The 14336-nt window shown below is 40.6% G+C and overlaps 1 protein-coding gene across 1 annotated transcript; it reads left to right on the plus strand.

Annotated features, from left to right (window-relative positions):
* The first annotated feature begins 8 nt into the window (after nucleotides 1–8).
* FASTKD2 (FAST kinase domains 2) lies at nucleotides 9–12666 on the plus strand. The gene is made up of 12 exons (XM_064451834.1): nucleotides 9–81; nucleotides 734–1519; nucleotides 1929–2032; nucleotides 3437–3545; nucleotides 5083–5206; nucleotides 7464–7603; nucleotides 7899–8071; nucleotides 8461–8624; nucleotides 9621–9842; nucleotides 10763–10847; nucleotides 11934–12048; nucleotides 12519–12666. The coding sequence occupies exons 2-12, from the start codon at nucleotides 842–844 to the stop codon at nucleotides 12636–12638; spliced, it is 2034 nt and encodes a 677-aa protein (XP_064307904.1). The 5' UTR covers nucleotides 9–81; nucleotides 734–841; the 3' UTR covers nucleotides 12639–12666.
* Nucleotides 12667–14336: the final 1670 nt, after the last annotated feature.

Below are 14336 nucleotides of genomic sequence, written 5' to 3' on the forward strand. Positions count from 1 at the left end.
GTCCCTCTCGCGAGGCTCGCCGAGAGCGCGCGGGGGGGGTGGGGGGGTGGGTCTGGGTGTCATGGCGCCGCCGTGAGCGAGGTAACAGCTACCGGGCAGCGGGGGCCTGGTGCGCGACTGTCCCGTCCTGTCCCGTCCCGTCCCGTCCCGTCGGGATGCCCCGCCGCTGCGCCCTGGTGTTCCGAGGCGGCGCGGAGCCGCCGAAAGGCTTCTGTCCCCTTGGCGGCGGGCCGCCGGCCTGCGCCACCGGTACCGACCCCTCCCCGGGGGTTCCTGCGTTCCCAGTGCTGCGGAAAGCCAGCCTGAAACTGAGAGGCTCTGCCCGCCTGGCGTCCCTCGGGCTTGGGAGCGTCGCCGAGGGTGCCGCGGCCTCCGGGCAGGCGGCTCGCCCGCGGACGGCGGCGGGGAGGGTTTGTGGCCTCACCCTGGCAGGGCGCTGTTAACCGGGGCTGAAGGTTGGCAGCGACACGCCAGAGCTCTGCCCGGAGGCGCGGCGACTTGGGGAGACGTCAGCTGAGAAAAGGCTCTCCTTGCCGGCATCGTTCTTTGTTAAAAACCGGAAGAAAAAGAGTTGACACCCAGGATGAGTTAGCCCTGTGATGAGATTTCTGACCAACATGTAGGAGACCCAGTAAAAGTCCCTCTGCAAATAACTTTCCAGGGATCTAGGAAATTGAACATTTAAGAATTGAAAGTCTGGTAACTAATCCATAATTTTCATTTGTTTTTACAGATAAGTGGTCTTATGCAGTTTCTTCAGGACTGTTTCCACTGGTAGAATTTAATTGGATCCCTTACTTTGAGTTGGCATTTCAAATCTATTAATGAGACATTAGCAAAAATGAATAATAAAATAAGTTATTTGTTAGCTACTGTTAGAGGTATGCATAGGTGCAATTCTGTGCTCACTCCCAAATCCTCAGCCATAACAAGAAAACACATTTTATGGATTGGCAGATACAAGGATCCCCTGGAAAATGTGAACTTCAGGAAGTTATTTTTAAATATTTGTCTGCAGGGATCATCTCTTCGATTTCTGTCTCAAAAGACAGATGTTTTTAGCGCAGGTGCTAAAGTACAACCAGAGAAGAGTACAGAGGCTTTGGTGAGTGAGCAGGCTCCCCAGAGCTCCTTGGAACTTGAAAAGTTGGATGATTCTGGGAGCTTCCAAGCGAGGCATGTCATAGATCGTAGCGAGCCGTTCTTTACTAGTCTCCAGAAATGCACCTGTCCTTGTGATGTACTGGACTTGGCTTCAGAGTCTGCGGTTTCCATTAAGCACTTCACAAACTGTTTAACTACGGTGTGGAGGCTCTTCAAAAACCTCTCTGAAGACCAGCAGCGTTACGAGAAGCAGCTAATCTTTGAGCACCCAGCTTTTGTCAAGCTTTGTCAGCAGCTGCTGCGGGACTCCAGAAGGATGACGCGGGGTGACCTGGTGTTCAGTCTGCATGCTGTGGTGAACCTAGGTGTTCCTCAGAACACTCTCCTAGTGCAGACTATGGTGAGAGTGTGCCAAGTAAGTATCAGAATCCCTCTTCTGAGTCTGGGCTGAAACCTTGGGGCTAATTCTGGGAGGCTGTGCAACATCAGGGAGAACTGGGTTACCTCCCTGGTTTAGTTTGATGTTCCATGGAAACAGGGCTACCATAGTTAATTTGTGTATACTTCTAATTTCCTTAGTTTTTGAAACCACTGCCTGATTTCAGCAGATTTAACAGAGAAGTCTCCAAAATCATTACCCTTTTCATATCAACTAAATTTGACTGACGTGAGACCTTGCAGGTCACTGCAAAACTAAAGCTTATGAATTGACTTCTGGGGGGGGAAGAGACAGTGACAGGTACAAATTAAAAGGGGTCAATTTTTCTTTTTTGAAACTTTTACTGGTCTGAAGTAATCTGATATTGTGAAAACTCTTTTAACAGGAGAAACTCAATCAGCTTGATAACCGATGTATCTCAGTTTTGGCAACTACTTTGGCAGGGCTGGATAAAGACAAGAATGTGAGCGCTCTTCGAGCTGGATTACAGTGAGAAAAATATATCTTTCACGTGTTCTTCATATTTAAATGTTGTTTGAATATATGTCTTAGAAATCATGGAGGGAATGTCTGCACATAAAAGGCATACTGTGGTTTTGGGACTGAAATGGTCACATGAGATTAACAGCTGTACAAGACAGTGATTTTTGGCATTGTCTTTGCAGTTTCAAGCAAAAAGGTTTCCTATGGCATAGGGTGCTAGACTGCGCTGTGGGGGATTCACATTCGACTGCAGCTCCGCTGCTGTGTTTTTTTTGTGATGTTGATCAAGTCACTTCACATATCTATGCCTCTGTTCTACCCCTGTGTAGAAAGGAGGTAATGAGACTAGCTTACTTTGTGAAGTAATTTGATTTGTCATGATGAAAGATGCTGTTTAACAACTAGGGAATGTTTTCCTTTTAATTTAGTAAGTAAAAATTAAGAGGAAGACAAGTTTAGGCTTTATCTGTGCATCCAGCAAGGCCTTCTGTGTAGCACTTTATCAGAATAACTTTTGGCTGTAGTTTTTTTTTTCCTGGGCCAATGAGGTGTATGTGGGTAACCAATCTGCTCACTCCCATGAGACGGTTTTTACCGAGGCTGTCACAAAACTTGCCATGGATTAATACATTTGGTCCTGTGTCAGGTCCTGCTCTGAGAAGGTGGATGTGTTAGTGCTACGCAAAAAAGAGTTTCTGCTGGAAGCTCAGGTACATAGTTCTTGTAAGTTGGTAGGAAGCGGGAGATCCATCTACAGCTCTTTCTCTGTCTTGATGTCTGGAGCTCTTGTCCGCTTGCAGGAAGCTGCATCTGCAGGGATGACTTTCAGAGCAGTGCACTGCCGTAGGAAACGACATTTCATGTTTTTGTAGTCGTGCAGGTATATTTAAGGGTGATTCAGACATAACAATTACAACACCTGAGCCAGAAAAGGAGGTGCTGGGAATGCAGAACTCCTTCGTCTTGTGTTTACGATGCCTCTGTGTTATGCAACCCACAGCACTGCTTGTTTGGGTTTTTCCCCTCACTTGCCCCAAGCGGCTGTCAGTGTCTGTCCCCAAGTTTCCCCCCGCAGAAGGGTGCTAATTCCTTGAGGCTTAACAGCACTCATGTCTGCACAGTGACATGTGCAGTCTGGTCAGGTGCCCCTGCACTCATCTATCAGGGCAACATTAACAAAGTATATATCATTATTTCCATGTGCAAAATACGTTTGCTGCAGCTACATCATGCAGAGTTAATAGCCTTGCAAAAAAAGGAGGTGGGAGAGGAGCAGGGAATTACAGCTTTACCTTGGGAGTACTTTGGTGAGGGAGGATGGGGGTACCTACCTGTTCCTACTGAAATGAGGAAAGCTCTATTAAACAGCTAGTCTCCCTGGCTCAAGCCTTGTGTGTGTTTCTTCATCAGATTACTAGTGGAGCAGCGCCTTCCAAGTATCAGAGACATCTTTATACTGCAAAACCTGATGAAATGCATGGGAGAAGATGCTCCAGTCTTTCTGAAAAAGAAATTAGAGGTAACTTTAACTGGAGGCTCATTTTTACTTTCACAAAGCCTGTGCTCTTGCATTGTTTGTAAATTGTATATGGTTCCTTCCAGACACTCAAAGAGAAAATATAACGGAAAGGTTAACTTCATTTGCTGGATGAATCATAGTCCACCTATATCTGCAGGAAGAACTTAAATTTGGAAGCTGGGAATATCCCACCACAAAAGGGGGCAGAAGGCAGTCGAGATGGTACAAAGGGACTGAGGCAGTAAAATAGTGCCCTCACCTTTTGTTTGGGTTGGCTGCATGGCATTTCATAGAAGCACTTGCAGGCTGTTTCCTGATTCCCTTGCCCAGCTTGTGGCTGGAACATGAGAAGACAGAAAATTAGTCTGTGATGGGGCTGTGCCGAACACCGGTACAGGGTTAGAGGACAATGGCAGTGAGATGCCAGGAGAACTCATCTAGCTCATGGCCTTATCTTTCTCTGTGTCTGAAAGGTCCCCTGGGAAATACAGTGATTGGGAGCAGGCTGTAGGTTTTATGGCAGAGTGTACTGGGTTGCATCCACTGGTTTAAAGACACTTTCTGAAACCTCCTTTCAAACAGGGCCTGCCAGTGCTTTCATCACATAACTGAAGGGCTCTGAGGTCAGTTTGTAATAGCATTCAGGAGAAGTGAGGGAAGATACCACTGATGGGAAACTGGACAAGAATATAGCAGTGCAGTGGGCTCATGTAATGTGTTAGATGCAAGTAAATTGTAAAACCTTGGACAAGGCACCACTTTTTACAAGATGGTGAGAAACTGGCTGAAGATGGGGGCAAACTGAGAGGAAAGTAACATTTTCACTTGTTAACTGAAGGGAGCTCTTAATTTTCTGAGCCTACAGGGTGCTGGTTTTAATACTGTGTAATTTCTGTTGTAGATGCATTTTGTATTCAACCTTTGAGATACATGCAAGAATATTGTATTTTAATAGCCAGTATACTTTGTAGTCTCGTTTTTGCTGTCACTTATATCAATCTAATTACTGCTTCAATAAATGAAGTCTCTTTTGTGGCATCAGAGCTGACCTATGCCTCAGTCCACATTTGTAGCTGGGTGTTTATATTAAAGATATGCCACTTGGTGTGCTGTTGGATCACTTTGAAGGCTTACAGCTTTCACGAGCATCCAGAACAGTAATTGGAGTACTTTTAAATAAGTCAGCTGTGCCAATTATATTTTTGCTACTTTTTTTAAGACTTGGTAGAAGATGTATATTCACAGTATTTGGAAATGAGCTTTACTGAGACTTCTTTCTTTAAAAAAAACATATAAAGGCAAATAGCTGGGACCTTGCATAGCGATGGGGCTGTAGAACACTTGATGTGCTCTAAGTGTGTATTAAGAAATTGAGAGTAGCTACTTTATGCTTTTGCTGTTTGTTGCTCCTTTTTCTTTCATATAAGTCTGAACAGCCTAAGGAATTTGGAAAAGTTTTGGTGAAAGTGCCTTCACCAGAAAGCAGTGATAATATACCCGAAGAATGAAAGAATTAATAAACTCTAATTCACTTCAGATCGCAGTTTTGAAAGAGATAGACCATCTGACTTTCCAGAATGCTCTGCGTCTGTTTTTTGCTCTTGTTGCAATGAATTATTGTTCCATTCCAATCCTGAATGCCTGCAGTAAAAAGATCCAGGGTAAGTAAAAAATGTTTATTAAATTTCCCTTCCTTATGCCAAATTCTTCCTAATTATTTTCTAATCTTCCTTTTCTGATTTCCTTTAAAACTCAGGAAACATCTTCATTTTACAGGATATTATGGTAATGTGGAGCCATTTGACAAGGAGCAAGCCAGAATATTACTGATCGATAATGAAAGCAAATAGCTCTTGTTGTCTCTGCCCTTCTTAACATTTACCTCAATTATGTGTTTTTCTTTGCATTTTTTCTGCATGCAGAATTTAGGAAAAAGAATTCTAGCAACAAAAGATAGACTTCAGATAAACTTTTAAAACAAATCTGAATTGGAAGTGGACATCTTACAGGATGGATTGGTGGCTTAGCATGATTAATTGACAAACTAAAGGGAATATAATGTTCCCCTGAGTAACTGGATTTAACTATTGAATGTGGCTTAATAACCGATGTCATGCTGCAGCCCAGAAAAAAATGAAATGAAAGCTAGTGCTTTCACCTTCGTACCTTTACAATACATTTCTTAAGTGTACGTGGCTAGTATGTATTGGTTCACACTTCAAATACATATGAATTTGTGTCTAAAAAACCATTAAGATAGGAAAATAGCATTCTTAACATAAATGAACCAGGAGTGATTGGGCTGCCTGTACAGCCCTTATTTCTCCTGGTTGTTCATACATGTTAGGACACAGTCTTTAATTACACATAGTGGCTTCACCTGTAGGATTTTCACCACACTCAGTACACAGGCTAGATAGCATACACAGGGTGAGCAGTGACTTCATTACTTTTTTCTGCATTGCTTTAGTGCATGTTCTCAGGACTTACATGCTGCACATTGTGCAAATTTGCACATTGTGCAAATGATGCTCTGGGGACACAGTGATTAATTCCTGGACAGCAATTATGCCTATCAGAGGCTGGAGATGAAATAGGAAAAGAGGAAGTGGCACACTGTGGGGCCCATGGGGCAAAGGAATTTTCCAGCAGGTTTTCCAGGTCCTGTGCTGTTGCTGGGACTCAAAGTAGTCCCCTCTCCCATGTCTGGGGACCTGACCAGAATGGTAATAACTGTGTACTTCATAGGTACTTCCTGAGTTAATTTTTGCAGTAGTAAGGGAGTGACCCAGTGGTGATATTAATTTTCTAATTATGCAGAAGAGAGCAATTAAGATCAAAGTGTCCCGTAAGATGAGATTCTGTTAGCCTGTTTTCTTTAAGAACACCTAGCATTACAAATCACTTTATTTGAGGCACAGCTCTCATTGGCTTTAATCACAGTTGTCAGCACTCAGCACTTCAAAAAATGAGGTAACAGTGTTTTATGCTGAGCCTGGAAAATCACTAAGCACAACTCAGAGGAGTTAAATTCAGTTATTTTCCTGCTATCCTCTTGAGTCCTCTGGCAGAGGAAAAGATAAAGTCTAGTTTTGATAGGTGCTGATCCTGCTACTGTAACTACGCTCTTTTCACTTGCAGTCACTGTCTTTTATGACACATATGCCCCTCATTGCAGCAAACAAAGCAGGATGTTCAAGAGAGCATTGTTCTTCAGTACTTAATCTTTTTCATCTCAGGATTAGGTCCATCTTGTGTGTCAAATGAAGCAGCAGTCCTCTGCAGAAGTCTGTTGTCATCTGGCCCTCAATCTGTGTCATCACACTCATATGCCAGGAGGTTACGTTATGGTTTCATGTTTTCCAGTTTGGCTTACACTAATGCTTTAGTGCTTTTTAGATACAGATTCATATTTGTGTTTTCTTCCTGTTTTTTAAAACCAAATGGGAAAAAAAATTAAATTTCATTGTGTGCTAATATCTGATTAATCAGCAGCTTTAGATCCACCTCTTTGTTACTCCCTCAGCTGATGTGGTGAAGTGGACAGCCCAAAGGCTCAGTCAGTACTAAAGGGGCTAACCTGAGGGTTTCCATGCTGAGTGCAGGGAGGTGCTTAAAATCCAGAATCCTGGAACAGATTATGTTCTGGGAACACAATCTTCTTGTTTCTTTTGTTAATTTGTCCCCTTTTGCTGATTTATCCCTTCTGGCTTGATCCTGACTCAGTTTGGTTTCTTCTACCTCTCATGTGTTTTAGCTCAGTTGACTTTGCCTAGCTAGTCTCGGTCTGTTCCACTGTTCCTTATCTAATTTTTTTTCCCCCCTCCTCCATCCCTTAGTCAATTGTCCCCACAATGTCTCCAACCTACAGCTTCCATTGCTTTGTATAATTTGTCCTTTTTTGCTCTTCTGTTACAGAGAACGTCCAGGATGCTCAATTTCGACAGTTAATTCTCATTCTAGAAGCTTGTTACAATCTCCAGTACCGTAATGTAAAACTGTTTTCAGCATTAGCAGACTATGTTAATTCTACTGCTTGCCTTTGGGACAAAAGACAAGTGAGTTTGAGACCAAATAATTTATAGTGGCACTAGCAGAATAGCTGATGCCTTCCATCTTACCTTTCTTTGTGTTTGTTTGATCTTTGGAGAACAGATTTTTTAGGAATACCAATCTGATGAAGTTGATACAGTTAAATTTTAAAAATGCTCTTTTATTTATTGATGAATAAAGAAATACAAAGGGTGTTACAGTTTGAAAAATATGCTTTCATTAAAAATGCCTTTTATAAAATCACCACATGGATCCACTTTACTGGAGTTCTTGACCTTATAAAACTATTTTTTCTTTTAGATTATCCTTTTTCTTTCTGCCTTCGAGACACTTGGCTTCCAGCCTAGTGAGCTGATGGGGTTTTTTGCTGAGAAGGTGATAGAAGACCCTGAATTCCTCAACTTGAAAAACCTGTTGATTGTTCTCCGAGCGTATTCACGACTCAACTATGTTCCCAGAGGCCAAAAGCATCTGTAGGTTTTCACTTAGAATGCCTAATAATACATTATGTAGTCTTTATAGAGTAATGTATGGCAACTAGTATTTGATTTCAGTTGGGAAAGGGTTTATACTCCTGTTTTATTAATGTGTAAGGTAAATCTGCTGCATCTTTTCACATTTTTTCTACATAGGAATTTTTGTCTGTAATCGAAAATGGAGACCTTGGTCTGAGACTGACCAGGCTACTAAATCCATTGATAGGTAGCTGCATCCTCAGAGAAGAATCAAAAGCTAATGTTAGATTACACAACATATGGTTATACAGTTAATAAAGATTTCTACCTTGGTTTTTTGTTTGAAATCTGAATTTTACGTAGCCTTATTTGTGTATTGAGATATGTTTCTTTTGCTTTTGGAAAAGGTTTTTTGAGACTCTTCATAGCTGCTTGAATAAGTACCTCCCTCAGATTCCCAACACAGAACTGCTGAAGGCAGTGTATGCACTTTGCATCTTAGGATATCTTCCTCATCGTGCAATTGATGAGCTGCTGCAAAAGGACAGCAGGGATGAACTTCTACTGTCAGGTCAGGCCTTACTTTGTCATGTTCTTGTTTTAAAAGAGATAGTCTGTCTCTGTATACAATTTGTTGTAGTTCTGTTAAAAGTTTAGAAATTAAAGAATGCAAACATGATTAATACTAAAGTTGAAGTGCTCAAGACAAAGCTAACATAGTGGTGGTGATCTAGGGCACTAGGTCATCAGGCTTACTGTCTCGGGCCCCATGGGGGCAACAGTTTAATAGTAGGTGTGTGCAGGAGGAGAAGTGAATATGAGATTTATGGAAATGGTAGAAATGTGTAAGAGCTAGGGGTTCTATCTTCGACAGATGTTCAGGCATTTTTAAAAACACAGGAAGTCTTAGCCTTTGTAAATCAACTTTAGTACCTAGATTCATGAGTAAAAGGTTTTTTTCACTGCTCTGAGTTATGAGACGCTTGGAATGGTTTGTAGTAGACTTTTGCTTCCACATTACAATTCTCTACAGCCAGTAGAGTAGTTCAGTGGAGTAGAAATTCAGTGTAGAGTAAAACACTGTGTCTTGCTGTTGAGCCTGCTGTGACCGAACCTGAAAGCTGTAAAGCTGTAATTGCTTAGAGTTTGCACAGCTTAGTACTCTTAAAGTACAGTTTCAAACTTATGGCCAAGTCTGATATCCCTTCTTTGTTTTATGAATAGCCTTCTAGTTGTCTAGATTTTATGAATGCTTTTTATGCATGCTCTCTCATTCCATGTTCTCCTTATGTCTCCTATAGCATGATAGCATGTGTACAGTAGGGGTGAAAGACTGGATAAATGGGCAGGTCCCAGCTGTAGACCGTAATATTATAATCAGTGAATTGATGATGTATATTTAACAATATATTGAAGATATTAAATAATATTCAGTGAGAAAACAATTGGGTTTTGATTCTTATATTGAAATTCATTTGCTCTGCCAGAACAGACTGTAAATGACAATAAAATGAAAAATTCTGTGAGATGATACATGGGATGTAATATTTTTTATATCCTTTTTCAGATGGTCTTTACAAAGAACAAAAGGAAATGATGCTTCGCTGTGTGAAAGCATGTATGGAACTTGATAGCCCTTCTTTCACGAAGCCTGCATTTGTGCTGACTGAGAATCTCTCCTCGTTAGTATCTCTTAATCTCAGGAAGGCTCGGGAGGCACTGATAGAACTTCTGGGAGATGAGAACATGTTTCGGCAAAACGTTCAGCTGCCATATAAATATCATATTGGTATGAAGCCAAATCACTGGTCATATTCTTTTTAATGTAGATTTATAATCCCCAAAACAATAAGGTGGTAACAAATCTGTGTAGGGTGCAAGTGATTAAAAGTGTAACACTTTGAAGACACAATCTTTTAACAAATGATGTCCTTGTTTTGTGAATCTACTTTCTAGGATGCTTCTGTTAGAGTATTTAAATCAATTTACTAAAACTTTGATTGGTTATATTTACAAAACTGCTTTGGACTTTTTGTTAAGCATCAGTGAGCAGATGTTAATTGTACATAAATCCAAAATGGGCAACTGTCTTAGAGAGCTGACATGTTAGTACTAAATCACATTAGAAGCAAAGCCAAACAGCAGCTGCCTTCTATTCTCTGACTTGTTTCTTCTCTGAAGCTCTGCCTAAGGTTTGGGTTCTACTTTCATTTATGAAATGGAATATGACCTTCTTTGACAGGTGATCATTTAATAACATTTGGTTTCTTTTATATTTTCATACTGCATAATTTTTTGACAGCCACCCAGCTTACCAGTTTTTCTGTATTTGTAATAATTTTCGTCCTGTTTCTAATGAGGAATTGGATTACAGGAAAATCTGAGTAGGTATGACAGGCTGTGATCAAGACTAGTTCCTTTAAACTATGATTTGACTCCCATGAAGTTATATCTACAGTTTCCAAAAACAGATGTTTATTTTCTGGAGATGTGTAAGCTGTAGCTGTTTATATTGGCTGCAGGGAGGGAAAAGCCATCAGTAATACATAAACTATTACAGAACGGCAATTAGAAACAGAGCAGTGATGGTATCTGTTAACGTTTTCAAATAAGCTGTTAATCTGAAAACAGTTTAAACAGTTAATGTCCAAATGAGAACATTAATCACAACCTCTTCCAGTGTTAAATATTTTGTTGTTTTGTTTTCAGATTTTGAAATCGTAATGGATTCAGAGAGAAAGAAAGTGCTCCCAATAGCTGCAACAGATGATCATACTGACTCAAGTGTTCAAAGGTGTCTTTTTTGACTGCATGTTTTTTCTAGCAGGCTAGTTTTATTTGTATGCATTTCATCCAGTTACTTCTGTGGTTCACTGATTTGCAGAAGCAAAGTCAATAACTAACTGGTTATTTCTGCTTACTGAAATATACAAAAATTGCCATGACAGTTTGGAGCAACAACTCACCCAGCTCACTACTGTCTTCTAACAGAGGCTAAAACTTGACATTTCAGAGAAGGAGGCAGGAAACATCACAGTAATCTGATACTCTTGTAATGGATACAGGGTTTGAAGTATGACTGAAATCCCTTCCAAAAAATTGCTATATTATGGTTTTAAAATTCCAAGTATTTGTGCGTCCAATTAATCATTCGGTTATTCTCTTAAGTCTTTAAACTGTGCATCTCAATGAGATGTTATGGCAATAAATTCAGCTGCTGAAATATAATTTGAATAAAAATGATAATCATATCCACATTTTAGGTGATTAATTTAGTCTTCTGTAGAAGAATGACCTCTCAGTAACTGAAGTGGGACATATATCATTTCAGTAACGCTTATGTAGAGTTGGGTAATACTTCGCATTTGTGTGCTGGATCACTGCACAGCAGTGTATTTTGTATAGCTTGGTTTTTGGAAGAGGAGAGCTAGTGAATTGTATAACAGAAACTCACTGTCAGGCTTCAAAGATATTCAACTTTCCTCACCCTTCTAAGTAAGTTTTTATGCCCGGAAGTAACTGATTCTGAATATTAGCAAAGGATCAAAGTAAATGCAGAAGCTGTCAAAATAATGTAGAATTTTTAATTATCTATTTCCTTCTCATTGTGGGAGAAGTGGAGATCTAAGGACTTCATTCTGATGTGGGTATTTGGGTAGTTGCTGGTACTTGCGTGAAGCTCATGGAACAAGAGAGAGTCTAAATTACTTAAGTCTGAAGGAGGGAAAGGATAATGAAACGTGTGCAGTTCTGATATTTTTGCCTAGCAGAAAGACAGCTACGTATTCTGCAGTGATAAAGAACATCATTGTATCATTGTCTTAAAAATGTTTATTCTGCATTTGTACAATGGAGTCTTCCCTACTCTTCTTGGTTGTAGATTGGCTTTTCTCTTTGTTCCTCTGGCTGCCTTCTGTGTGGGTACTACACACCCGCAAGGGAAGCTGGGAATGAAGAAGCGGCATCTAAATAAACTGGGCTATCATGTGATTCTGGTAAGAAGAGTCCTGTTATTCACTCTGTTTCAGTCCTGTTATCAGCATAGTGATGAGTATGTTTGTTTGGTACAACAGGCCTTGTAGGGAATGGTGAGCCTTCTCTAGAGTGGTAATTGTATATCATCTCTACTTACAAGGTAGTGGTGGTGTCACTAGGGAGAAAGGACAGAGGAACTCTAAAAGACAAAGACAAGCTACCACTTAATCATTATCACCGAAATGAATATAATCATAGTTCAGAAAGAAGAATATCAAGCCACTAAATTGCTTTGCACTTAAAAAAACCCATGTGACTTTGGCTTAATTCCCTGATTTTTATAAAATGAATGATTTGATTCAAGTCAACTTGTTTTCAAAATACAGCCACTACCTATGGCTGTCTCATCACTGAGCACTTGGTTTGTGGGACAGGGTAGTTTGCTAAAGCCCATAGAACTAATGTACCCTTTCCTTTTCCTTTTTTCCAGGTCCTGAACAAGAAGTTTCAGGAAATGACAAATGAAGATGCAGTTGAGTTTTTGAAAGGAAAAATATATTCAGAAAATGCTTTGCCTTTTTCTGAAGTTACTGTGCAGGATAATAATTAAAATAAACTAACAATTTTGGGTCTCTTCATCTCTCTTTTTCCTGTGCAATTAATGTGAGGTTTTAACAAGAGATAAGCAGTTTTGTATACAATTGCCTACTCCAAAGTATTACAAATTGAGAAAAGTTTGTAAAGTGAACGTCTGCTGATAGTGGCGGTGGGTGTGTGTGTTTTTTTTTTAATTGGGGGTGAGTTTTCTTTAGTGGAAGAAACTACTTACTTAATCCAGAAAGCATCCTGACATCTATTGCTGTTGAAATTTAAGATTAATCTGAGATTTTATCTTCACTTTGCTTCCCCTCCCCCATGCCCCAAGTCAAATTTCTCTCTTCTCTTGAGCTGGGTCTGGGACAGGAAATTACTATTTCAGGTGCTATGGGAACCTGGCCTAGAAATATGCACTAGAAGGATTCACCCCGCCATCCCCTGTGTTTATTTTGCAGAACTATAGATGGTAAACAGTAAATAACTCAGCCTGAAGGTTATATTAAAAAATCCAAAGCTAGTGAAGAGTTTCTGAAGAAAACAATCTCACCCAGTTTTCAGAGTTCAGACCAATAATGGTTCCATTAGCTGTATGCTTTTTCTTTTGGACCTTTTGCTTCACTGCTACTGTAATAGATTTTGAGACTACTCACTGCAAGAACACAGGTCTGACCTGTCTCTATAAACTGCCTCTTGCTCTCTGTTTCTGATTTTAGTGTCTCCACAACTATTTAAAGAGGTGTTGCAATACTCAGATTTGTTCATTACATACTGTGGTGCATCTCCACTGGCCTGTTATGTAGTGGTGGAATTCATGATGTTGGCAGAGTCCTCAAAGTTCAAAGCAGCTTTGGGCCTTTGAGCTGAAGGAGCAGAGAGGACTGGTACTTCTGTTCTCGGTAACATTTACTGGTAAAATCCATTTGTTGTGCTGGAGTTGCTGGAGTACTTAGTAAGAGCGTTGGAATGCTCAAAATACATAGATTTGCCAACAGCAGCTTGCTTGTTTCTGTGGTGTAATCACATCTTCGGTCACAGGTGTGCCGTACTATAGCCACAGTCCAATGGTGTGAAGGGAAACAGCAATACATTCTACAGTGACTGTGTGCTACCTAGTGGTGGTGCCCTTGCTTCACTTGATAAGCTACAAGCACTATGTTCTTTGTCTTTCTGAAGTAGCGTGGACACATGGTTAAGGTATTACAATGATGAGATAAAAAAGGTAGTACAGTGATGAGATAAGGTGAAAAGAAACCATGTGCTTAAAAAAATTCACTGCCCAACTTCTTGCAGGACATACAGACAGAAAATGGTGGAAACTGCAACCAAAGAAGCATTGTCACTGCAGTCTGGCATAAAAAGCAGAGAGCGCTGTTCAGCATTTCAGTCTCTGAAATGCAGCACATGCAGAAGAACAGATCTGATGCAATTGTAAAACTTAACAACCAGAGCAGAGTTCATCTCCTTGACTTGATGAGAAGTTTCTTGTGCCTGTTTTTTAGATGTGCTACTTTAAGAATACACTGTCTGTACAAGTTCATCTGTGAAGCAGACTGGTCAGAGCTATTCCGATGTTCTGAGTTGGCCAACTGACTCATGGTCCTGGCCTGCACTGGAGGAGGTCTGAAATACTCTGTGCTGGAGAGCCGAGTTGGTGCTCAGAGCTGTGTTTGAGAAAGCATTTAGTGCAGTTGAAAGCTGAAGCCCTGCAAAC

The sequence above is a fragment of the Phalacrocorax carbo genome, chromosome 5 (genome assembly GCF_963921805.1).
Source record: "Phalacrocorax carbo chromosome 5, bPhaCar2.1, whole genome shotgun sequence".
Lineage (NCBI taxonomy): Eukaryota > Metazoa > Chordata > Aves > Suliformes > Phalacrocoracidae > Phalacrocorax > Phalacrocorax carbo.